The sequence below is a fragment of the Convolutriloba macropyga genome, chromosome 2 (assembly GCF_964194025.1).
Source record: "Convolutriloba macropyga chromosome 2, txConMacr16.3, whole genome shotgun sequence".
Taxonomy (NCBI): Eukaryota; Metazoa; Xenacoelomorpha; order Acoela; family Convolutidae; genus Convolutriloba; species Convolutriloba macropyga.
The window spans coordinates 26,198,263-26,226,021 of record NC_134469.1 but is presented as its reverse complement, the minus strand read 5'-3'; the positions used below and the strand labels follow the sequence as shown (position 1 = coordinate 26,226,021).

Below are 27,759 nucleotides of genomic sequence, written 5' to 3'. Positions count from 1 at the left end.
AGGTTAAATTCTAATTAATGGATGGACTCCATTTAATCATGCGGGATTTCTGGTGTTTTTCACATAAGATAAGACAGAACATTTTCGCTCAGTCATTTCTCCTTGTTATTTATTTAACCAACTATATACCGTCTTTGTAGTATTTATAAAGGATTTAATTCTAATTTGCTTTCGTAAGTGAAGACTCTCATTTTGAGTTTATTCAATTGGATTCTTTGTTTTTTGAAGCTGCTCCTTGGTCTTAAATGACCTAATAGAGTCGCATAATATATGCCTGGCCTTATTAGAGTCACCGAATTGTGTCCAGACAAAACTTTCAGTTACTTTTCTTCAAACTTGTTGAGGTAGATATGTCTAAGAAGAACCGAATCAATTCAAGTGGTACATTAATTAAGATGTTGAGTTACCACCCCATTAACTCATTAAGTTAGGCATAATGTCTTTCGGGGAAGTAATTCGATTGAAAAAAATAATTGGTCAGAGACAACTTTCGATCACTTTTCTGAAAATTGTTGGATGTTCGATTTTCAGATCATCAGGACATTCTCGACTAAATTTAAATTCTTATGCACATATAATTTTTTTCTGAAAAGAATTTTAAAAAAAGCCGAGTTAGCGGTTAAAACCAGCATCGAATCGTAAGAAATATACACTAAAATTGTTTCCATTGTTTTGTCGTCAAATTTGTTCAACACATTACCGTACAAGTATACGCGTGCACTAACAGAAAACCTGTCAAAAGTTGAAATTCTTTGACCTTCATTTGAAATCCTTTTGCTGGTAATATCCAAGACTTAACATTCTGGCTAACATTGCTCTGACTTCGCGCCATAATCGTTAACTTTGGTTGTAATCCAATTCTTAAAACCTGCTGGAAGTTATAGATTGCAAATGAGGTCTCTCGATGTCCTTTGAGATTCATTTTCAGCTTTAGAGTTCTTATAAATTTTTCCCTTGTGACGCTCAACTGGAAAACCAATAGCTTACTAACTTCACATGCCTTTAGCATATTATTAAGGGGAAAACGTGGCAATTTCAGGGTTGATGTCCTTTTGATTCTTTTGGAGGACAAAAATCTTTAAAGGTTCCTTAAAAAATTAAATTTAATGAGAGTATTTCATGCCACGACTTTCACGCAGAAAGCATCAAGGTCTTAACAGATAAATTTCAGATTATTTTTCTGATCTCCGCTTCCAAACATTTTGACCCTCTTCTAAGATATCATAATTTTAATTTTCACCGTTAACAGCAACTCGATTCCAAATAATTCTCAAGATGTGTGCTGCTTTAGATAAAACAGAACCCAAGCAGATACTTGCAGAATCCCAAAAATGAAGATTAACCAAATTTTGTTTGACCAATCTTTCGGCTAAAGAAAAATTTTGACAATCAATTTTCATTTTAAAAAAACCGTTCTTGAGGTGCATTCAGTATCTTGCAAAAACTCTCATAAGAAACAAGATTCAGTAACGGAATCTAAATTGATAAATATACTGAAACAATGAAGAGACACATTTAAATAAAGACTTAGCTGACATTCCCCGTTTTCTCAAATTGTTCTATTGCAAACTGCAAAGCGTTGTCAAAGAGCGCATTTTTAATAGGCTGTGAATTATTCTTGTACAGAGGATCTTTCAACACATCGCTATACAGTTCGTAAATCTTCCAAAACAACACATCCATACTCTGTTTCAAATCGGACACCACAATGAACTTGATACCAGTAACCGTTTGAAATACGTTCACTTTGAAGTTGTCGCCGTCTATCTGTTCAAAACCTGAGTCCTTTTCAACAGGTGATAAATTAGCACTCATCGCATACATAGTGTATAACAAACTGTATATTGTCAACTCTTCATCTGCAGTTGGTCGGGGCCTACAAAATCTGATAGACAATGGGTAATGTTGAGGCTCACTAAGGTAGTCTAAAATTGGGACTCCTGATGATGTTCGAGATCCCAAAGCTGGAGCTCCGTTGATAGCCGAAATGGCATGGCCAATTTTGATTCCATCTCTTTCGCCAAACTCGACCATAACTCTCTTTCCTTTGTCAGACAGTTTGAGCTGAATATCTAGTGGATAGGAAAAAGTCTTCTCAATCTCGGGATAGGTGATGTTTTTCTGGAAGGAGTATATTAACTGACCTTCTCGATTGATCACGCCTACCCGGTAAATCATTCCCATCTCAGCAATATATCAAGTCTCATTCCAGATTTTTTCCTACATGGCAAATCTGAAATTCATTAAACTATCAATAAGGAAAATGTAGGATATGTACAGGTAGTTTAGGACACTGCTTAACTTGTATACACTACCCTAGATCGAAATTCCCAGTAATCAGTGATATTCTAACTTCTTACTTCAATATATTGTAAAGTTTCTAACGCAAATGGAAATTGTCAAGTTTTCAGCTTCGCGGCTTATTTCATGCTTTTAAACTGACATTTTGTCGAAACTAAAGCTCAATAATCTACAGTCCACCGATAAAAAACCGATAAATAAACAAAATTACACCTTTTTAAGTTTGTAAATAGCAGACAGGCGGCCATAAGTTTACCAATGAATTACAAACCTTAACCAAAAAAAAAAAACTTTAATTTCGAGAAACCACCCCGGAGAAAACTTAAATTCAAGACTCGAATTTCTAACATCCAGAATTCTCAGTGCGAACAGAAAGCAAACTCCTCCTGCGCCTGAAGAATGGTCCATATGGAATACTTATGGACATACAGATATAAGTTGAAAAAGTTATTGGGCACCGCTCAAAAAGCGATGTAAAAAACATTCAGCGATAAATTAATAAAGCCTGTTAAAATTCATTCAGAAGCCTTTTTATAAGGCACCTTTATTACCCATAAGAACTCTTTGAACATTAAACTAAATCAAATTAAACTCAAATTAAATTAAATTCAAATTAAGTGCAAAAAATCAATTTATTAAGCCAGGTGAGTCACGTACGATCACAATCTAATCACGCAAATGACGTAAAAACTTTGGTTAAATAGAGTAAGAAATGACGTCACGCGCCGTTAGTGTGAGGAACACCCATTTAGAAAATTTGACTTTTTCAGCTTGGCTGTGTGAACAAATGTAAAAGGAAAGAGCTTCAGACGGAGAAACAGAAAACATAGGACAAGTCCTGACACAATTCAAGGAATTTTCATTGACCATTTTATTTAAAAAAACTAGACCTAGAAAGGACTACGAATGGATTGGGAAAACAATTTAGAAAAACATCAGATAAAAATAAAAACAGTGAAAATCAATGTAAAAATGACACACGTGGACAAAAACCACTAGGGGAAAACAAATTTTTGTTCAGACACCATTTTCCCACACTACTTTAAAAAAAGAGTGAAAAAATTTCACGCCGCAAAACCACTTGCATTTTTAATTGACTTCCTGTTTTGGGGAGACCAAAATCATCACTCCAATTGGACCTCAGAAATCAACAAAATGTGTCAACATATTTAAAAGAAAACGACTCGCAGTATAAAATTGACCATCCTCACTTGATGAACATCCTACATAAACATAAACCGACAAATGTCGGAAGAATTGCTCTTGAACGACAGGCGAGGCAATTTAATTCATGGTCTTTAGTATAGATCAATTTTTCTTTATGGGTGCAAAAAATCTCGACCCCACCGGGATTCAAACCACTGACCTCCCGATCCATGGCCACCCGCACTATCCACTGCGCTACGAGTCACTTAATTTTCCTATGCTGCAACCGATTTTATATTAGCAACAAGCTTTTCTTTTGGAGCACTAGAGATCACTCAAAAATGATGAACGAAAGCGTGAAAAAGTCACTTGAGAAGTCAAAGAATGTTATAGAAGAAAAGCACAAAATTGTCAAGCGAAAAATTTGCATAAAAAAGACACACACGTTTATAATAATTGCTATGAACTGCGTTCAAGAGCAATTAAAAATACACATCTTTAATCAATAACAGGAAAAATAACATGAAAAACTCAAATCGCATCTGATAAAAATAACTTTTAGTTGCAACTACAAAAAACGATTGTCAAACACTATCAAGACCTTGTAATACAAGCCGTTTGCATCAAAATATTACCATTTGATGGAGAATCTAACAAAATAGTTCAATTAAGAGAAAACCGAGGAAAATGAAGGGAAATGAAGAAGGACAAAATAGACTTTTACAACCTTATTTAAATACACTACAAAAAATACCAGTAAAAAAGACGCTCCACCAATACTCCTCTTCGAGTCGTAAAAAGACAGCACCCCAATACAGTTCAAATTCTTTGAATTGTAAAAAACAACAAACACCGCAATAAAGCTGCCGTCAACTTACAGCCATAATAAAAGATGACCTGTTCCAACGATCACTGAAGACCTAAAAATAGCTACCTGGAACATTTCGTCTCAGATAGAATTGAAACAGAGACTCCAACGAATTTGGACGAGGGTACTATTACAGAACGTTTCAACGACGGACTTGGATGGGAAGCTGATAATTTACCTGGGAACAATTAAACGGAAGTTTATTGATCTGACAAAATATCTCAGTCACGTGAGATTAAGAGCAGCGGTAAGAAGTACTGCACGGATACCCACAAATCACTGGCATGTTATATTAAGCTCTCAGAGCCCTGAAAATGTTACAAGGCTGTCTTTTTTAAACTTTCATTATTTACAGCCACAGAATAAATGGGTAATAATTATCATTTATGAGTATTCATCGACGGTTGTCATTTCAATTTAATGACAACAATGTATAAAAACTAGAACTCTATTTGAAAAACGAACTGAGGTAGACCTAAAGGATAACAGACTACAGACAAGAAACGAAACAGAGCCATTGTCGTATTCGACAATTGATTAGATACTATATGCACAGCCAAACTGACAGAATTTAGCCAAACCACTAAAACAATGCGCAGTCTTCATTAAAAACGGACAGACAAAAACTATGTTTTCTACCTCCAAAGTTTTGGAAACTTCAAGGCACTAAGTGATTTTAAATTTTGTCTACAGCAATCAACTGGTCTTTTCAGGTCTTTTGCGATACTGACTCTCTTCAATTTAAACTGCTTTGCCGAGCAACTGCTCTTTACAAGTAAATTGAACAGAATCAGCGAAGAGTTGATATAGCTAAGAAAAGTCTACAAGATTTTACGCAAAATATTCAACAAGCTGTGAACTAAAGTAGAGCGAAATCAAAATTGTTCGACGAAGTAAAAACAACAGGACAAGTGCTGAAATACAATCTAAATAATTGAAAAAAATAATTAAATACTCCATTATTTCTACAATTACCAATGCAAACGAAAAACAAACTTTGTTTCATGCAAGCCAAAACTGTAGATCTACGTACACAATTGTACGTAAGCCCTAAAAACACACTCCTCTATTTTTGAAAAAAAAACAAAGAAAAAATTAAACAAACTCCTCGATTGTTCTGTCAAACTTCATCGGAAAAAATCATTATAGAGAACAATTTATTCAATTTTTTTATTCAATTAATAATAAACAAAAACTACGAGCACTGGGATTCACCTCAGTTACCATTAATTTCAATAAAGCATATTAAAGGGTCAAAAATAAAAAAATCGCCAAAAATACGAGAAATAATTTTAAAAAACTTGAAATCAGCTCCCTTTTTAACAGAAAACTTCAAAATGCTACCAAACGAACTTAACTTGAGAACTATTATAATAGTCTAAAATACCCATTTAGAATACTCATCTTCACTAGTCTTTTAAATATCTCTAATCTACTTATAAATGCATAAACTCATCAAAACAAAAAAAATAAATGCGGACGAAAAAATTGTTTCAGAACAAATAGTTTCAAAATGAAAGAAACCAATCGCTATGAACTAAATCTATTACCTAGCAGAGGTAGTGGGGGAGGGTTGAGCGGTGTGTACTGTGTAAGGGGAGTCAAGCTTGCGGGGTTACGAGTGGCATGAGGTGTATGGGGGTTGTTGTGAAGGGTGTACATTGATGGAATTTAGATATTGAGGACGAGGGTCCGCCCTTCACTCAATGAGAACCGCCCTTCAAACAATGAGTATATGTCCCATCAACAGTTTCTGTGAGTCGCTTATAAAGAGACTAGGGAACAGTAAGGCTCTAAGAGAACTTAATGCCTTCCGGGCTTCACCTACGTCCGGGCCAAGACGAAAAAAAAACAATCAGATGAAAAGTCGGCAGTACAAAAATCTGCACAAAATAGACTAGAAGAACTAATAGAATTGCTACAAACTTCATTTGAGAGCAACAAAAGAAAATTTGAACGAAATCACGCTACAAACCGAGTAGTTTTTTCGCTCCCCTAACTATAGCTTGACTAAAGTCGCCAATCTAATTCGACTTCTCTTTGACATTAAGAACCACCCTTTACACCACGAAATTGTCTCATCAAAACAGTTTTGGTGAATCGTGTTCGTAGAGTATAGTAAGGCTTAGAGAACTTAATGCCCTCCGAGCGCCAAGGGGACTTTTGAGGACGAAACGACAAGTGGGTCACATGACAAATCGGTCAATCGAAAAAACCACAGGACTAATATGATTGCTACAAATTTTATTTGAGAGCAGTTAAAAACTATTCAATAGAAAATTTCTAATGTCTACTTATAAATACTATTAAGCTTATGCCCAAATTCGCTAGAAGGGTAATTCAGTATTTGAGAATAGAAAATTGCTGGAAGAGATAGAGAAAGGTTCCATGCTTGGAGAATTCCAACTAAATTGATTAGCGTTGGAAGATGGAGGATGTGGCTGTATTCCACTGGCTGTTTTACTAGATTGGATGCCCTCGCGTCTGTCTGAACTAGGTTCAGTGTGCGTTTTCTGTTTTGATTGCACAAAATTTTTAATGAGATGTCGAGGAGCGCTGGACGATTGGCTGCTATTACTTGCCGAATTTGCAACATTCCCTCTCCGCGCATCGCTTCCACTCTTTGTTGTCACCGAACTAGATTGGTAGCTGGATCTATGAATCTGGCCCGAGGTTGTGGATTCTCGTTGTGATTGTTTTTCGTGCACGCCTCTGCGACTTTGACCTGCTTGAGAAGGTTTTTCAGTTAACGGAGGTGGATATGGAAAAGAATACTGAAATGAAGACTGGTACTGCGTTGGATCTACTGCAAAAGGCTGAGAAGAACTAGGTTCTAAAAATGGGTTAAATGTTGACTGACTGCTCGACTGTGTGTTATTAGTACTGCTAGTACCAGCACTATTTCTGGCCATAAATTCCACGTCTTTGAAACCGGAAAAAGAACTGGATTGCCGGAATGTGTTCCACTTTTCATTGGGTGTTAAAGGTTGCAAAAGCATCTCTGGTTCTAGCGGCTGTTGAGTGCTACTAGATGAGCTATTATAGTTAAATGTAGAACCCAACGGTTGGTTAAAGTTTGAGAAAGTAGGTGTGTTGAAGTATTTTCCAGGTTCACTCGACTCGTTCGAGTATCCCGAGCTCAAACCAGGAGGAATCATGAATGACTGGCTGGGTCGATAGTTCGAAATGGACGAGCTAGAATAGTCCGAGTTCCCAGATTCGTAATAATTAGATCCATAATAAGCACCATTGTATTGATTGATAGCCTCCCTTCCAGTCTGTGGCGTCACGGGATAAGCGAAGGTATTTTGGGAACTAGTAAAAGAATTGGAATAACCATGAGGAGGCATCACGACCATATTTTCTTCCCAAAACGGTAGAGGACCGTTGGCAACCAATGTCTGATGAGTACTCCCATACTGATTTCCGGTTGAAAAGGTTCCAATTTTATCGACGTGCGAATTCTCCGTAGCATTTGTAGTTATTTTTTGTTTCTTCACGGCCGATTCGGAGCCCAAAACACCATCGTTTCTAGCTCCAGAAATTGATTTCTCAGTTTCAAAAACAAGCTTTCGTTTTGAACTTGAGCTTGATAAGGAACTGCTTTGAATATCCTCCACCAGATATCTCAGCTCCTTGCCTCCCTTAACAGTTACGGGTGCGCAACTCCGGTCACTGATATCTTCGCCTCTGAACGAAATTCTGTTGGCTTCAATTTGATGTTGCATCCGTCTTGCAGGCATTATCATAGCTTCCACAGAATGCGCGCTCGCCTTACCCCCGGAAACGGACGCATCTTTTCGACCTTTTTCCACTGCTTGCTTAGGCTTGCAGCGAGGCTCGGTTTCAGTACCAGTCCGATTTACCGGAACATCGACATTACTTGTATAGCGCTGTGATTGCGCTTGCGTCTCATAAAGCTCGTTGGTAAGGTTGCGTATTGAAAACACTGAGCTCGAGTCATAAGGTACCGATTCTTGCAAGACCGTTTCAGATCTTAGCAAGTCACTTTCACCTTGATCTCTTGGATCGAACGAATCCGACGTGTTCATAGCATAGGGATTGGAATCTTCATTATTTGCGATCAAACTATCAATATCAAACAGCGTAGAAGATCTAATTGCATTTTCCAAACTCACATCAGCTTGTAGCTGCGTGTCAATTTCTTCTAGAGTAGGAACTTTGTTATTGTCATCGTCCAAATGAGCGATGCTGAAAATAGAGGGTAACTGACTCACACGATTTTCACAAGATGACACAGAGACACTAGGGGTGTTCAAAGAGTCCGACGTCTGGACTTTATCGCCAATAAAACTCGGCTGCTGAGAGGAGACAGGACTTGCGTTTACTTTGAGGCCGACATTATTATCAGTAGTTTGAGCGCTGCTTTGGTCTTCCGATTGTTTACTTAATTCTTGTTCAGGTGTTTCAGATTCGATGACTTGAAGAGATTCAGTCTCTTTGGTTTTGCTTGCAACGGTTTGACTTAAAGCGTTTACGTTTCTGGGAAGTTGTTCCTCTGAGCGACTTCCTTGCTTCACTGGTGCCAATCGTACAACTTTTCCTCCAATTTTAATTTGATTCAGAGTTGACAGATCAAGAACTTGAGACTTCTCGCCTGCCTTATTTGAATCATTTTGCTCTTCAGATGGCATTTCAGGTATGGCTACCTTTGGCTGCTGAGTCAGAGCGTTTGTTAACTGCAAAAATATACTGCTCGAATTTCTGTATACTATTTCTATCATCTTCTGCCTCAAAAACTGCTTGATATCTGGGGGTACGTCAAATAATTCATTAGCATTCACATGGTTCTTTGTCCAGGCACCGGTCAAGAACTCACTGCCCGGACTCAACACATTTTGGTCATAACTTACCACCTGCTTTGTGAGACTCAATATGTTTCCAGGTCTTTTCCTTAGCGACATGGATGAACTACTCTGACCATCGGACGCGGAGTTCTCAACACAAGCACTTAGATCCAAGATAATATTTGTCTGATCGCTTTCTTTGTCAATCGCACCATTGGACATTGTTTGTCGGTCATCTTCACTAGTTTCATCGTTGTTTACTTGAATATTGATATCCGCAGCTTTCGCCGTTTCCTCCGAAAGAGCAGCAATGAGCTGAAACTCCTGCAGCTCTGACAACCCAGCGTGACGAAGCAGCGTTCGCAACTGTTGATTTTGCGATTTGTAGTACGATGCTTCCACATCTTGCACAGCTAGAACAGAATAGAAATGAATGCAAAAGACATGCTTACAAAATAGATGCTAAAAATAATCAGAGGGGCCCGTGCAGAATGGATAGAGGCGCGGCGGGCGGCAAACTAAAATCATATCCAACAAGCAGACTCACTCTTTTCTCACTAGACAAACCTAATCGATAGTTTCCAACACAAAAATCATTGACTGAAAATGGCTCAGAGTATCTTAAAGGTGTCCGAATTTTGCCGAAGTAGTCACATAAGTCAACGCTTTCTACTAACAAGAGTAACAACGAGCGCCAGAGAGAAACAACCGAGCAACGCCGGTGAATTGCTCTCAAACTTCACTACACAAAAGAATTTATAAGAAATTTCTACAGTTCAAATTCTGAATGAATTAAATGGCAAGTCGAGAACGAACTGTTATCCCGGTACCAGATTCCTCAGCAAATTGAAGACATTTCCCACTCCAGAAATAGCAGATGCCTTTTATTTGAAATTCATCGATATTGCAACAAACGTAATCAAAAATCAGACGTCTCTCACAACTATAAACCGAGAGAAAGAATCTTTATTATCACCGTCAATGACGTAGACGTCAAATTAAATTAATCAATTGGATAACAAATCCTCTTAGACGAATCATCCTCAGAAATGATTATGTTAGCAATTCTATTGTCAAAGCATCTTTACCACTGTGGTTATACCGCATCTGACTTCTCTAATTAAACTATCTTCTGTTTGAGGAACTTTTCCGTATGTCTTAAAACGTCTCAAGACACTAACACTCCTCAAAGACGCCTCAAAAACATGAACATAGCCGCCAGATTGCCGGAATAGCTGCGAATGAAATAGACTTGCGTGCCGTATTATAGAGACAGATACCGATATAAGTTGAAAAAGCTGTCAACGCCGCTCAAAAAACTATGTAAAAAACAATCAGCGATAAATTAATCCGGCTTCCTAAAAATCCTTCCGCAGACGCCTTTCCATTAGGGACTATTATTACATATATGAGTTCCATTGACCTTAAATAAATCATATTAAACTTAAGTTTTAAAACCCACCCACCACCACTGAAAATCCTAGCCTTTCAAATGACTTGTATCTACTGCCAGAATGCATCAAAGCATAGAAGTTGCATCTCAATTAGAAAAAATCTCTAATGAGTCATGTCTCAAATAAAAGAAATCATCCATTAGATAATTCACCAAAAAATTGGAAAAATGTAATTACTTTTTCAATTAGAGAAACTAAATATAGAAAAAACGTTTTATTTTATGCAATCCAGATAAAATAATTGACAAGCCGAAATAAAATCGTGCAATATTGGACAGGCCAAAATAAAAATACAAATATCTCTAATTTTGTATGAGAAAAAATTGGAACAAAACATTTTTTTTCTTTAATATGCAAAGACAAAATGCTCAGTACAAAAGATCTTAATTCAATTCGGGGAAAAAATGCTTGCAAGATTGGGATTAATTTCAGCCGCCGATAAATAAAAAAAATAAATAATGACCGCAAAATCTTGATAGACATTCAAACTAGCGTAAGCAACAATCCAAAAAAAAAACTAGAAAAGATACAATTCTCACGTTAAAAATTTTGGTTGTTTTACGCAGCCGGAACTATAGATCCAAGCAAACATTTTAACAGAAGCCAATATCAGCTCGAACAGTATTTTTTAAAAAAAAACTATTATAGTAAAAATTTAAAAAAAAAATTAAACAAATTTCTCCGTCTCAGAGTTAAATTTTACAGACAGAATTTTTTTAAAAAACTTCAATTAATTAGTAGTAAAGGATGCCTACAAGCTTTGGGCTCCAATTCAGCAACGAATAGTTGAAATAACGCAATAGAACGGGTGGAAAATATAACAAACTGGCAAAATAATTGAAAAACCTTCCAAACACCCGTTTCTCCGCTCTACAAATTTGTTCACCAAACCAACTTATTCAAACTTTATTCACTCTCAGAACTCCGTATACTTTTGGTCATTCACTTATCAAAAAACATAGCCGCAAGAAATGCTGAAACGACGCGGAGTCGCTTTCACTAGAAAACTGGCTTCTTTATTTTTTAGGATCGTGGCAGTGCGCATTTTTATTAATTATTGTACAATATTATAAAAGCAAAATTAAGAATACAAAAATTTCAAAGACAGAAAATTCGTAAAACAGATCTTTTTTGAATTGGAGAAATCTTTAAAACATTATCAAAACAACCTTTATTTTATTTCTATAGCAGAGAAGAATCTGACAAAAAAATCAAAACCAAAAAAGACGCAGGTGAACGAGATAAATTCACTTGATAGTGTGCTTTTTTTCACACCGACCAATCTCCCTCTGTTTCCAAAGGAGGCAAAAAAACATCCAACTTCATCTTCTCTTTCTCCACTCTTTGGGAACAAGCTATGAAAAAACCCGAATACTGTAACAAGTTCGCAATACTAAAAGACAATATACAATTTAAAATTAGAAAAAAGACACATTCAGACATTTAAAACTTTGTCTCATGCAATCGAAACTATAGATCTCAACAAACAATTTTCCAGACGCCATTAATAGCTCATCTACCTCTATTTTTAGTGTTAATAGTATTAGTAAAAAAAATAACATATTTCTCCATTTCTGTGTTAAATTTCACGAAAACATTAAAACAATTTTACTCAATTAGCAGTAAACGAGGCCTACGAGCATTGGGCTACAATTCAGCAATCACTATTTTATATAAAACAATACTTTAGGTAGAAAATCGCTTAAAATGTGCTAAGAATTGGAAAAATAGTTAAAACTTCCAAACACTCCTTTCTCCGCTCTTCGTTCACCAAAGCAACTTAATCAAACTTTATTCACTCACAAAACTCTCAGGAAAATTCAAACAATTTTTCATAAAGTACTAGTACACATTCAAAAAAAAATAATTCAAAGGAAAGGAGATTAAAGAAGAGCTCAGAAAAAATAAGGCAAGCCAAGGCGGGGGGCAATGCGTGGGTGCGGTCAAACTCAACGCATTGCTCTTCACACCATGAATTTGTCTCCAAAAACAGTTTCTGTTAATCGAATACTTAAGAGTCTACTGCCAAAAGCTTCTAAAAGAACTTAATGCCCTCCCCAGGCGTTACCTTTTTTTGAGGATCAAAAGTCAAAAGGTTCAGACGAAAAATTGTTCAAGCGAAAAATCGAATTAAAGACAACAGAACTCAAATATACACTCAACGGTAGAAGTAAGTTAGCACCCACTATATTGACGAAGTAAAAATTCAAATTTTGAGGCAATATTAATCCAAATTAAAACCACATTTTGAAAACAATTTTTACGCCATTGATCCCCTACACTAGTCCTCTACAAGTCCTACACTAGTCCTCGTCACAATTCATTCACATCATTTCCCTCTAATGTTTAACACAAGTGAAAACTTAGCCATAAATGAACAAACCTGAAAACATATCACATCTTGTGACAACTTTCTTTTTACTGTGAAACTTGGATGACGTTCATCAACTTTACATTGGTATTTCTGGTAAGTGAATATTGCGTTTTATCTGAATTTTGTACGTAGGCGAGAGGACTAGTGTAGGGGTGTTTCGAAATGTGTATTTAAGTTGGAGTAAAATTCCATCAGAAATTGGAAATTTCTACTTCGTAAAAATAGGGGGGTGCTAACTTTTACCGGTCAGAATTGCTACAAATTTCGTTTGAGAGCAAACCAATGCCGTCCAATTCTTGAATTGTAAAAAAATGAGAGCGCCTAAATAATAGCTTTTAAGAGGCTGACGGCGGCTTTTAAAAATAGTTGTCTATAATACAAAACAATCGTTTATATAAAACAATCGTCTATAATATAAAACAATTATATAATATAAAAAATAAAACGTTGTCTATAATATAAAACAATCGTCAATATAAAACAATCAATTATTCACGCTCCTGGCAAAGATAAGTCAAGCCGGTCCGACAATTAAAAAAGATCAAACGAAATACCACATGAAACATACCCGGCAGATTGCCGGAAAAAAGCCGCCGTTGATTCCAATAAGCATGATTGGGATTGAACGAATAGAATATATTGAAAAAAAAAGATTTTTGTACAAAAATATTTTTTTAAGTCCGATTTATTTTGATGGCATTTCGTAGTTGAACATACTTCTGTTTCTTAGAGAGCGGCTACAGGGGCTACTATCAACACCAATAAGCATAAGAGATGGTAACTAAGACTTATAGTAACGACGTCCAAATAGCGGGCATCTAAAATTGGGTTTTATGGGTTTATCCCGTTTCTATTTCTGACTTCAATTTTTTATACTGACTCTGTTCATTTTGAATTGCTTTGCTGAGCAACTGATGTTCAAATTCACTTTTAGCAGAATGAAAGAAGAGAGAAACTAGCCTAGAGAAGTCAAAAAGATTTCACGCAAAATATCGAAAAAGCGGCAAAATGGTAAAGCGAAAAAAAGTTTGACGAAGTAAAAAAAAAAATACGAGCGCAATAATAGCCGGCTGAGAAGATGAGGGCGGCTATTAATAAGATCAATGAGACACAAATAAATAATTGCACACTTGTGATCGCCAATCAACAACAAGTTTTAAAGCGTCTGATACACTGATATAATAAAATTCTTTCAGATCGTTTTCGATGAATTTTGATCTTATATTTTACTTTACCGAATCGACACCAACCAGGCATTTCTTACCCGTCGTATTTCCACTCCTATTTGAATTTCTGTCGTTTAGAAATGTTCACTGAGTCGCCTACTCATAATTCAGCGAATGATTTTGGCTTCTGGTGTCAGTTCACCTATTTTTACTTTTATGGAAAAATAAAGGTGGCGGTCAAGCAAGCCGATAGGCAAGCAAGTCGAATTTTGAAAATGAGGTCAAGTAAGCCGAAAAATTTTCGGATACCCGTATTTTAAGTTGCCCCTGGCGGGCCGGTGGGCGCGCTTCGCCGCGATAACCGGCCCGCTATTTCCGGATTACATACCACAGCGGATGAGAGGCATGGCCATGGACAGCGGTCTGCTGAGGCCCGTACCCACTAGATGTCTAAAAATTGACGCATTTTTGTTTCTTTGGTGCATTGGAATACATTATGCACTATAATACTACGCGCAGTATTGATTGTAACGGCTGACAATGTATTATTTCTGATAGATTAAATAATTATTACACAACTTTCGGCTTGCTTTTCTGTCGGCTTGCTTGCCTATCGGCTTACTTTGCAGTCGCCAAAAATAAAGCATGCATAGAGTTGACCGACGTTGAATTTTTGGCTGCGATTAGGAGAACTAGTCATCTAATCGACTGCATAACGAATATAGAGGTGAGGGAAAACGAAAACATACAGTACGAATAATGAACTTCTTAATGTTGGTTAAGTTTTCCTTAAATGTCTGGTGCAAAACCTACATTTTCTTTTCAAAAACTCATCCCAGTAGGAGCAAAATTTACAGGGCTTATGATAATACCGCTCATGTATTTCTCAAATCAATATTTTGGGGTTCAAAAAGGAGAGAAAAAAGATCAGCTCAGTTCCTTCTCTCTGCACTGGCGACAGGCATGTTAAAATTAGGCATAAAATACTTCATGAAATACTCTTTTCTGTCCACAAGCTCAGGAGGAGAACATGACTAACAGCGAAACACCGGCAGGCGGCCTTTTGTTTCTGAGAAATCTATTACAAACTATTTAGTGTTTTTTAACTTAAACCTGAGACCACTTGACCCTGAAGTACCAATCAGTAGATCTTGGATACAAAATTTTCTCTCAAAACTAATTTTAATTTACCACAGTGAAATCAGAGAGACCACCCTTGTTAAGATCCTTGGTTAAGAGACGGCTTGTTGTAGAGTTGTGGTGGGTTTTTTTTGAAAAAAATGATAGCGTGTTGAGACGAAATCGGCTTTATCAGAAAAAATAACCCAAGGCATTATTAAACGTACCTTTACAATGACTTGTCTCACACTGTCTTTTGGTCGTCAACAGGTCCTGGATAAAATCTACTGTCGCTGCGAGAACCTCGTGTATTTGCTGAAAAACGAGAGACCATTTTTGCTCAGGTTGCTAGCCGACTCATCGAACCAAATAATCTCAGCAAAATTATATCTGCCCATAACCATAAGAAAGCAACTTAAGCTGGCTATTTTGTAGTTATGAAGAAAGCAACTAACTGGCTTTGGAGATGCAAACTTTTCGGATGGTATGAATTCCTTCAACTGGGCTATCAAGTTAGAAATCTTGTCCCTGCGTTGCCGCTCAACTAAAACACACATGTAGAAATAAGAGATTCTTTTGATAGGGCAATGCACGGTGTAGCCAAACTCCCCATAATTGACCTCATACTCAAATCGAAAAAATCGCGAAAATGGTACGCAGAACACGGCAGTGTGGTAGGAAGGTTGAAAAACCAACTGAAGTTGTTCGCCGGATTATCAAAACATGAGAATTTTAACTAGTAGCAGCATATGCAAGAAAATCCCAATTGATTGTAAAGGAGCACGCGAAAACACAAGCTAGCGAAAAATTCAGAAGAACAGGTCTGGATATTGTAGACGGTTGCCGTGTTCAGGGATCAGCCAGTGGTAGTGAAGAATCACCCTGAAGCTCGGAACACTTTCTCGGAAACAAAAAAGCATTCGCAAATCATTGCTGCCAACATGAGAATGCAAATGCACTGCAACAAAAACCTCGCGCCGTTGTTCGCTGCTGTCGAGGCTCTCCGAAAGGAAGAACTCAAGAACGCCCTTCTCATCGTGATAAGATAACCCACGATGAACACAACGCTTCACTTAGAGTATGAAAGCTCAAAAAGTGATACGCCGCACGTTACATGGAGAAAACACAAACAGAAAAGGGATCCTCGAACTTGCCAATGAACTTCACTGTTTTACGCTAACAGAATTAAAAGGCCGTGAAGTTTTGTGAAAAAAGTTCCGTAAAATTTTGAAAGCTATAAATAATCCTACTAACTGGAGCGCAAAGCTCTCATGCAGTACAACGAAAGAGCGCAAATTTCACATGCAGTACATCAAAAAACGAAACAGCATAAACATAATGCATACCGTATGCAAAGATGCCGAAGTTGAGACATTTCGGTTGTAAGAAAGCGAAAGCTTTTACAACAGATCTAATAGCAATGGTGAAATTACTCATCCGTATATCAAAGCAAAATGTTTGTTGGGGTCTTAATTGAGCAAAACTTTCAACGTGAAAATTTCTGATCTGTTGGCCATTACATGCAGAAAAGACGCCAAGAAACTTTCAAGTACCAGGAGGCAATTAAAAATCTGTTTCTCTCAGCAGCTTTTCTCTCAGTGCTTAAACGCACACTTAGAGCTGAATGAAAATATAAGAGAACAAAGAAAATCTAATCAGAGACCGGGTGTTACGAGTTTATCCTGTTCTTTGGAAGTCAAATCACTCAAGCAAGCTAAGTGTATGTTGGAACATAACTCCTATTCACTCGAGGACTTAATGCCCTGACACGAGGACGCTTGCGTCCTAGTGCTGGGCGAAAGCCCGAGGGGGACTGCGAATTATTATTCCAACGTAATTAGAGAGTCAAACGGTAAAAAAATAGTCGTTTTTGTTAACATTTGAGAAGTCAAAAGATTTTTCTAATGCAAGAAAATTAGACAAATGCGCGGTAAAAACATTTATCCACTGAGCATTTGTCTTCCTCCTGCATTTTTAAGCCTTAATTACACACTAATTGATTAAGTTGATCTGCCTCGTTTTAGAGCCCGAATATCTTTTTTTCCATTGATTCTCTAGAAAATGTTTAAGAAAGCGGTCGCACAAAATTTTGGATTAAAAAAATACAGATGTTTGCGATAATTGGATCACTGCGGTCAAGATAATTAGTAGTAGTAGTAGTAGAGAATTCGGGTATGTTTCCCGGGGCTTCAATTTGAGCCCCTGTGTCAGTCCAGTTTCAGTTCTCAAGTTTTTTCCAATTGTTACAATTGTCACATCTGCAAATTATACGCCAAGAGCATTTGTTTGTTAGGCTGAATAGTAGAATTGAGTTGTGAAAAAGTGCCAGTATGCTTTTGTGATAGTGTGTTTGTTTAAGTTGCCTCCAAATCTTTGAATACTTCTATTTACAACGTTGTACAGTTGTTTCGTTCGGTGGAAGAAGTTTTCATCGGATTTGACTAGTCGGTTATTTTCAATTTTCAATTCACCTCTACAGTGTTGCCTTGTCTTCTCGTCTTCAAGGGTTTTAAAATTTGTCTGAATGTCAAATTTATTACGTGTAATAGCTAGGAAGAAAAGAAGATCGTGCAATTCAACGTAGTGACAGAGTGGGAGGAGTTTTAGGCTAATGAGACGTTCTTTGTAACTTTGAAGTGAAATTCCTAGAATCCATTTAGTGGCCATGATCTGCACCTTTTCAATTTTGTACATGTTGGTGCGGTTTGGCAACCATGCTTGTGAGCAGTACGTCAGTATTGGAACAGTATAACCAGTATAGCAGTTCATTTTGGTTGACGTTGAGCTGATGACTGACATATTTCGTTTTATTTGGAAAAAAGCACTAGTCGCTTTTTGCACTCTGTGGTTGCAGTTGCCTTGCCATGAGAGATTTGATGTAATTATTAAACCACGGTCTTTTTGGCATTCAGTTGGTCATTTGATAACTGTTTTCAATAAAATGTTATCTGGGTTGATAATAAGAGTAAGAAAGAATTTAGGTAAAAGCACCGAGATGAGTATAAGTTCCGAGTTTCAAATTTTACAAAGTATACTTTAGTGGACTACAATTGATTCGTCGTGTGTGAATCTTTTATCAAATAATTTTCTGAACACACCAATGATTTGGCTTTTTGTTCTTATTTTGGCCATGTGTTTCCCTAAGAGATTGACAAGATAAACAGGTTGCAAAAAACCTTACAATGGCTCAAGCTCTGAGATTGGAAAGTAAGCGAATCAATATCGATATGAGCCGAATTTTGCTTTACTGAAAATGAGGATATAACCTGATAAACTTGTTTTTAGTTAGCCCGGACCATTTCAGTCCGTTTTTAAAGTCATGTCACCTATGTAACCAAACCTGAGAACCCTCTAAAACCACTTACCCAAATTTCGACTGTCATTTCCTTGTTGGCCAGCTAGACACTTCTTTCCTTTCGTCATTCATCAGTTTTAAATTGAATTGAACATTTTGGATCTTTAACATTGAAGTTAACGTAATACTTGTGACATTATAAGTATACATTAGTTGTTCTTGTTGGTGAGCATGTGAAAAAGACCAAATCAACTTCTGAGCCGGTCGTCGCCTTAGAGAAATCTCATTTACTTAGTTACAGAAAATAGTCACTCAATAAAAGCCCCTTCCCAACACATTGAATATTGCTTGCTCAGGGCTACTTCCGAGTGCCCCCCTTTGGATACTACAGGACACTAACCTCTAGTTTCTTTTTTGTATAAATTCAGGGGTAAGGCCAAACTATAAAATGATTAGCCCATCATTTCAAAAACTGCAGAAAGAGCGATCAGAAACGCTTACAGTCAATTGTGAAACATGAGCACAAAATATTACAAAATCAATCCGTCTTTAAGTGCATATCTTGCGGAAAGACTATGCACATGACAACTAAATGCCCCAAAATGAGCGAAGAGGCCATAAATGCAATACAAGAAGTAAATGAACAACCCCCCCCCCCGGAATTTTACAGAAAGCTTCGTTACACTGATGAAAAGTAATGTGTATAGGGCTGCCTCCGCGGCAACCATATACACACTATACATATACACATTGCTCTATTTCCCATTCTTATACAAGTAAAAACAATCAATTCTTGTCTAACTTAGTGCAATCCACTAGTACAGAGTTAAGCTGCTAATTAACCGTTATCAGACGGATAGTTTGGGCTCTATCAGTGAAACTGCTTCGCAGATCCCAACTGACTCCAGTGAACGTCCCCAGATACTAGTGTAACTAATGAGACCGTGTAAAAATAACTTGAACAAAAAATACCAGCATTCTTCATTTATTTTTTTGTTAATATTTTTATGAAAAAATTAATAACAGTGTCTAAATTTGCCATTGTCTCCTCTTAAAACTTTATCATCGAATGGATCAATACCTATTTTATATTGTTCTTTTGTTTCTAAATGATGTTTCTTACTATCAATAGTATAATTAGTTACATATTAACTTTTATCATTATTTAGTGTTTTTATAGTCTTCAATTAAAATTTGGTTTTTAATAGTAGCTTTAGTTATTCCTTTCGACTTTTTCTCTTCTTCTCCTTTAACTGTAGTATAACAATATGCCTTTGCTTTAAGGAAACAAGCTTTTATAATAGCATCATCAGGTATTTCATCTTTCATTTTACCTAACTCAGTGTAATGTAATATAACTTTTACCTTATTCATTTCAGTTTCTATATTAATATCTACAGGAACATTTATTTTTATGTGTAAACTATCTGCATCTGTATAATGATAACTAGAAGATAACTCTTTCTCAAAGTAATCATATATAGCTTTATACATAAATAGTTTTGCTTTTTCTGAAATAACAAACCCAATATAATTAAACTTATCTAACTTAAATTTTCATCTTGTTTTTTGCACAGCAACCAAATTAACATCAAACTCTACAGCATATTTAAAATTAATAATTTTTACTAATTAAAGATTTCTAACTACACCATCAATTAACTATAGATCTTGTCTATTATACACATTTTCTATTTTCTTTTCATAGAATGCATTATTCATTAGTTTAAGGAACACATCGCCAAATTTATCACCTCTAGCTATAGCGTCTTTTCTTTTCAGAATCTATGTTACTTTCTTCCAATACATCAAGGACGACCCAGCTTCAACTTATGTTCAAATTCTACATTTTTCGTCGAAAGGAGGACAACGAGTTCAAACAAGTGACTTATGTAAGCTACACTCTGGATAAATTCAAGGATTTGATGCAGAATTTGAAGGACTTCTTTAATATTGAACAATGTACATTTCAATAAATGTGTAATTTCATAATGTTTTTGTCTTTTTAATTTATATGTTTTACTCATTTTTCCTTTTTTCAACCTAAACATGAGTTGGAATACTGTTTCCTCTAGAAATATTTTTCTGATTCTAAGAAATAAATCAAAAATATTCTTTGTTAGACTTCACTATGAACCAAAAAAAATTTCTTAAACAGTTCCCAACATTGTTAAATCTGATAGCCAGACCAATTTTTCCGAACTAAAGTGGGTTATCCATAACGGTTTACGACGCACTACTATATTATTCCAATCTGACAAACAAGAAACTTCTATTTCACAGCATCGTCGGAACTGAGTTCAATTGCGTTTTTAAAACAAATATTGAATTTAGAAAAAGATGAATACAAAAAATTGTTGGAACATCTTCTTGACCTTCTTGTTATGTAGTGACTTTCGAAATGACCAGTATCAAATTAGATACATAAAAAAACAATTTAACGTATATTGTCACACTTTTAAACATTTTCAATTGTTACAGTAGTATTTTTCCAATGTTTCCCAACAACGAAAAACGAAAAAACTATTTCCTGGCAGCGTGTTCAATTTGGGATCAAAACGATAATTTTTTTCCCCACAGAGGATTTATTGGATACAGTTTATTCATTTCTGGAATTCTTCCTATTGAGATTGAAAGTGTTCGTTTACATGCAATTTCACATATTTCTGCTGGAGCAGTAAAAACAACTACAAATAGCGGACCTGGTTAATGTTAGATGTTACCTCAAATTCCAACCTCATGTCTCTTGGGTCACATTACTGGTCTGTATAAAAACTTTACATCCACGTGTTTTCCAAATGCTAGACTGTTGATCATTTTTCGGAAAATCATTCCAGAATAAAGAATGCCGCTCGTTGTACTAGATATTAAATGCTTAGAATGAAAAAATGTCAAAGAGTGGGGAATCTTTAAATAATTAGTTTGGAATTAATTCTTGAATTGAACCGGGATACAATTTTCTGCAACCCAAAGACTACAAACCAACTTTTCAAGCAAAATTGAACAAAAAAATATTCAAGGTATAAGTTGGTACAATGAAAAGCTTGATTATTCTGAGCTTGCTTCTATTATACATCAGCATTACTCACCAACAAATGAGTATTTTGCAATAGGATTTAAGAAATGCAAAATTTTTATCACCCTACTTGTCTAAAGATTTAAAAAACCTTGATGATCCTGGTTGACTGAAGGCTTCCAAACTATTAGAAAACAATGATGCTGTATGGATTTGCAGCAACTACCCGTATCGACAGAAGAAGACTCTTCACTGTGCAGAAAAGAAGGCTTTAGTTTGTGGGATACAGACTTTGATTTTTTTGATAGTATTTAATGTTTGTATACGTGATTGTAATTCGTTACAGAGTTGTATTAGAGAATGAGTTGGATAAAAAATGTCTGCAACCACTGTGTTCCCAGAATTTATTATTCTTTCATAGACTTGCTCCAAAGTTTTGTATTATTCTCTTTTCTGATGATGTTTTTCACTGATTGTTTCGAAGGATTCATTTTTTGGTTGTGTGTTCAGTTTAGATCACTTATATTTTTGGCACTTTTTGTTGTTTACGTTTCAATTGAGTCGCACAGTTCTTTTATCCCTAGGGAAGAAGATAGCATATAATTGACTGACCACACTGATAAGGTACTTCATTTAGGTAATTTCGCCTTTGATGACAATAATCAAGAACGTCAATCTTTGAAATGCTTTGGACAGGCGTGTAACCGCTCTTTAGTAGTTTTTGTCCCAGTTTTGTGTCATACTATTGATTTTAGTTTCTTGTATCGTAAAAATTACGTTCACTGAGACTTGTGAGGAAACAGCACTTTGGATCGCCATTTTGACAAGTACAGTAGGATATATTTTATCTTCTCCAAAATTTTGAACAAAATAATTTCCACAAAGAACGAGTTTTTAATTCATTGATTCGAACAAGTGGAACTGAGAAATCTAATCTCATCCTTGATTGGTTAGTTTTTGGAACATTTCAACCAGAATTTGACAAATTTTACTATTCCTATCAACACTATCCATCTCTTCACGGACTAAGTTCTAAAAATATAAAGAACATTGAGTTCTTTCATAGAAATCTCAATTACTTAGTTACAGAAAATAGTCACTCAATAAAAGCCCCTTCCCAACACATTGAATATTGCTTGCTCAGGGCTACTTCCGAGTGCCCCCCTTTGGATACTACAGGACAATAACCTCTAGTTTCTTTTTTGTATAAATTCAGGGGTAAGGCCAAACTATAAAATGATTAGCCCATCATTTCAAAAACTGCAGAAAGACGATCAGAAACGCTTACAGTCAATAGTGAAACATGAGCACATAATATTACAAAATCAAGCCGTCTTTAAGTGCATATCTTGCGGAAAGACTATGCACATGACAACTAAATGCCCCAAAATGAGCGAAGAGGCCATAACTGCAATACAAGAAGTTAATGAACAGCCCCCGGATTTTGACAGAGAAAACTTCGTTACACTGATGAAAAGTAGAGTGTATAGGGCTGCCTCCGCGGCAACCATATACACATTACTCTATTTCCCCCATAATATACATTTATCCACTCTTATACATATATTATACATAAACACATTGCCCTATTTCCCATTCTTATACAATTAAAAACAATCAATTCTTGTCTCACTTAGTGCAATCCACTAGTACAGAGTTAGGCTGCTAATTAATCGTTATCAGACGGATAGTTTGGGTTCTATCAGTGAAAATGCGTCGCAAATCTCAACTGACTCCAGTGGACGTCCCAGATACTAGGGTAATTAATGAGACCGTGTAAAATAACTTGTACAAAAAATAACAGCATAACTCATTTATTTTTTTGTTAATATTTTTATAAAAAATTAATAACAGTGTCTATATTCGCCATTGTCTCCTCTTAAAACTTTATCATCGAATGGATCAATACCTATTTTATATTGTTCTTTTTTTCTGAATGATGTTTCTTACTATCAATAGTATAATTAGTTACATATTCACTTTTATCTTTATTTATAGTGTTTTTATAGTCTTCAATTAAAATTTGGTTTTTAATAGTAGCTTTAGTTATTCCTTTCGACGTTTTCTCTTCCTCTCCTTTAACTGTAGTATAACAATATGCTTTTGCTTTAAGGAAACATGCTTTTATAATAGCATCATTAGGTATTTCATCTTTCATTTTAGCTAACTCAGTGTTATGTAATAAAACTTTTACATTATTCATTTCAGTTTCTATATTAATATCAACAGGAACATTTATGTTTATGAGTAAACAATCTGTATCTGTATAATGATAACTAGAAGATAACTCTTTCTCAAAGTAATCATATATAGCTTTTTACATAAATATTTTTGCTTTTACTGAAATAACAAACACAATATATTTAAACTTATCTAACTTAAGTTTTCATCTTGTTTTTTCTTGTCTATTGTACACATTTTCTATTGTCTTTTCATAGAATGCATTATTCATTAGTTTAAGGAACACATCGCCAAATTTATCACCTGTAGCTATAGCGTATTTTCTTTTCAGAATCTATGTTACTTTCTTCCAATACATCCAGGACGACCAAGCTTCAACTTATGTTCAAATTCGACTTTTTTGTCGAAAGGAAAACAACGAGTTCAAACAAGTGACTTATGTCAGCTACACTCTGGATAAATTCAAGGGGTTGATGTAGAATTTGAAGGACTTCTTTAATATTGAACAATGTACATTTCAATAAATGTGTAATTTCATAATGTTTTTGTCTTTTTAACTTATATATTTTACTCTTTTTTCCTTTTTTCAACCTAAAAATGAGTTGGATTAATGTTTCCTCTAAAACTAATTTTCTGAGTCTAAGAAATAAATCATAAATATTCTTCATTAGACTTCACTACGAACCCAAAAAAACTTCTTAAACAGTTCCCAACATTGATAAATTTGACAGCCAGACCAATTTTTCAGAACCATAGTGGGTTATCCATAACGGTTTACGACACACTACTTTAATATTCCAATCTGACAAACAAGAAACTTCCATTTCACAGCATCGTCGTAACTGAGTGCAATGGAGTTTTTTAAAACAAATATTGAATTTAAAGAAAGAAGAAAACAAAAAGTTTTTGGAACATCTTTTTGACCTTCTTGTTATGTAGTGACTTTCGAAATGACCAGTATCAAATTAGTACATAAAAAAACAATTTAACGAATTTTGTCACAATTTTAAACTTTTTCAATTGTTACAGTAGTATTTTTCCAATGTTTCCCAATAACGAAAAACGAAAAAACTTTTTCCTGGCAGCATGTTAAATTTGGGATCAAAACGATAACTTTTTCCCCACAGAGGATTTATTGGATACAGTTTATTCATTTCTCCAGTTCTTTCTACTGAGATTGAAAGTGTTTCGTTTACATGCAATTTCACATAATTCTGGTGGAGCAGTTAAAACAACTACAAATAGCGGACCTGGTTAATGTTAGATGTTACCTCAAATTCCAATCTCATGTCTCTTGGGTCATTACTGGTCTGTTCTTTTAAATCTTTATAAAAATTTTTTATCCACGCATTTTTCAAATGCTAGACTATTGATCATTTTTCGGAAAATCATTCCAGAATAAAGAATGCCACTCGTTGTACTAGGTATTAAATGCTTAGAAGGAAAAATTGTCAAAGAGTGGGGAATCTTTAATTAATTAATTTGAAATTAATTCTTGAATTGTACCCGGATACAGTTTCCTCCAATCCAAAGCCTACAAACCAACTTTTCAAGCAAAATTGAACACAGAAAATATGCACGGTATAAGTTGGTACAATGAAAAACTTGATTGTTCTGAGCTGGCTTTTATTATACATCAGCATTGCTCACCAACAAATGATCACCCCTGAGCAAATTTTTATCACCCCTGGGAAATCTCATCTCATCCATGATTGGTTAGTTTTTGGAACATTTCAACCAGAATTTGACAAATTTTACTACTTTTATCAACACTATCCATCTCTTCACGGACTATGTCTAAAAATATAAAAAAACATTGAGTTCCTTCAAAGATTTGATTTTGAGTTGATACAAAAATCACATATTAATGGAACAAAATATTTGTTTTTCTGATGACTCTAGTGAAAAAATATCAAGCTCTAGAGAATTTGTAAAATTAGCTACTGCGTGTAGACATAAAGTCTTAAGTGGAGTATACATAAAGCATAATGTCCTTCGTCAACTCCGACTAGGAAAGGATATTGAGCTACACAACACCCATATCGTTATATTCAAATCACCCAGAGACGTCGTACAAATAAACACAACCAGTCAACAGTTGGGATTGGGATCTCAACCACAAGACTGGTATACGACAGCAACTTCAATTCCCTATGGTCATTTAATTATTGACTTGACTCCAAAAACTGTCGACTCTCTGAGATACTGTATTAACAGTGGTTCAAAATTTATGAACAAGAGCTTGCAAATTGTATCATTTAGAGATGACTTCTTTCATTGTAGAGTTGGTTTTGAATGCTTATTTTAATTATTACCCAAACAATACATTGAGTTCTTTTACAATCTTTCATCCGGAACAAAAGATTTTTGAAGTAGAATGGGAGGTTTTAATTACCGAACTATCTTACTCTTCTTTGTACCTAAAGATCAATGAAGGGCAATTTGTCTATCTAGATGAAGCAACACCGAATATAAAACCGTTAGAACATTAAACACTTGATTCAGGTCTGTACTGTATCACTCGATTTCTGATAAAGAAAACCAAATGAACAAAACAGTTCAGGAACGTGAAAAAATACCTATCAGATTACACGTTAACAAAATTACACAGCGAATTCCATTGAGTATTATCACTGAGAATTCGTTACTTGTTATATTTAGTGCTAATCTTTGTCATGTAATTGGATGTGAAGAAGCTGTCTATGTAGGAACTAATACTACGCGGACTCTCTAGCACATTCAGTCACACATTACAAATTTTTGAATGAAAAGTATTACAAAGTGATTCACAAACCACTCTAGAAAATGCAGAACTTGTGCGGATTCTACATAATTTATGCAGCATTTTATCTATTTCACGATGTGCATGTGTTGAATTTTATTTAAAATTATATGTGAGCTTGATTATTGCGGTATACTCTAAACTGGTGGCTGATGAAGTCGACATTAGTTTTTAGCAATTGTACCTTTTACACTGTTAGCTACCCAAATTTTTCATTTTTGTCGACTTTTGTAACCCACTCGGCTAAATGTACCTCGGTTTCATTTATTTTTATGATAACTTATACCTTTTTATTGTAAATGTTCACGTGATTTTATAGTTTGATGTGCATAATTCATACCGTGTCTGTTATTCAGTCATTTTCCCCTCCTTTTGGTTAGAAAAAAGTAACCAATCAAAAGAGAGTGTTTAGGACACTTTAGAAAAGACAGCGTAAAATTGTACAAAAACATTAAAAACTTTGCAAGAACTGCAAAAAATACCTTGGATCTTTTTCTTAATCTTAATACATTGCGGCGGCTATAAATAATCCTAATACCTTGCGGCGGCTATAACTAATCTTAATACATTGCGGCGGCTATAACTAATCTTAATACATTGTGGCGGCTATAACTAATCTTAATACATGGCGGCAGCTATAACTAATCTTAATACATTGCGGCGGCTTTAACTAATCTTAACACATGGTGGTGGCTATAACCAATCTTAATTCATTGCTAAAGATATAACTAATCTTAATAAATGGCGGCTGCTCTAACTAATTTTAACACATGGCGGCTATACTTAATCCTAATACATTGTGGCTATACCTAATCGAAAATTTTTGAAGGAGAATGGGAGGTTTTAATTACAGAACTATCTTACCCTTCCTTGTACCTAAAGATCACCGAAGGGCAATTTGTCTATCTAGATGAAGCAACACCGAATATAAAACCGTTAGACCATTACACACTTGATGCAGGTCTGTATCACTCGATCTCTGATAAAGTAAACGAAATCAGCAAAACAGTTCAGGAACGTGAAAAAATACCAATCAGATTACACGTTAACAAAATTACACAGCGAATTCCATTGAGTATTACCAATGAGAATTCGTTACTTGTTATATTTAGTGCTGATCTTTGTCATGTATTTGAATGTGAAGAAGCTTTCTATGGGATGGATGTTTTCAGGAGTGGTGCTGGTCCACTTTTTCCCAAGTTCCTTTTTGACATTGTACGAAAACATACCTTATAAATAGTGCTATTTC

At 35.4% G+C, this 27,759-nt stretch overlaps 2 protein-coding genes across 4 annotated transcripts in view; both read right to left on the bottom strand.

Annotated features, from left to right (window-relative positions):
* The window catches only part of LOC142358564 (uncharacterized), a 319,087-nt gene that overhangs the window by 253,660 nt on the left and 37,668 nt on the right, over window positions 1–27,759 (bottom strand). The window contains exons 2-5 of one of the 3 annotated variants that reach the window (XM_075409969.1): window positions 18,602–18,695; window positions 15,692–15,780; window positions 15,464–15,551; window positions 6,584–9,536 (exon numbers count right to left, since the gene is read on the bottom strand). The exons of the other annotated variants lie outside the window; for them this stretch is intronic. Of the exons in view, the coding sequence (XP_075266084.1) occupies window positions 6,643–9,536; window positions 15,464–15,551; window positions 15,692–15,780; window positions 18,602–18,659 (3,129 nt within the window). The 5' untranslated portion in view covers window positions 18,660–18,695 and the 3' untranslated portion in view covers window positions 6,584–6,642. Of the gene's footprint in view, window positions 1–6,583; window positions 9,537–15,463; window positions 15,552–15,691; window positions 15,781–18,601; window positions 18,696–27,759 lie in introns of those variants that run through there. 3 annotated transcript variants of the gene reach the window in all.
* On the bottom strand, window positions 1,463–2,229 carry LOC142335212 (trafficking protein particle complex subunit 4-like). Its single transcript, XM_075383604.1, has one exon. The coding sequence runs from the start codon at window positions 2,182–2,184 to the stop codon at window positions 1,528–1,530; it is 657 nt and encodes a 218-aa protein (XP_075239719.1). The 5' UTR covers window positions 2,185–2,229; the 3' UTR covers window positions 1,463–1,527.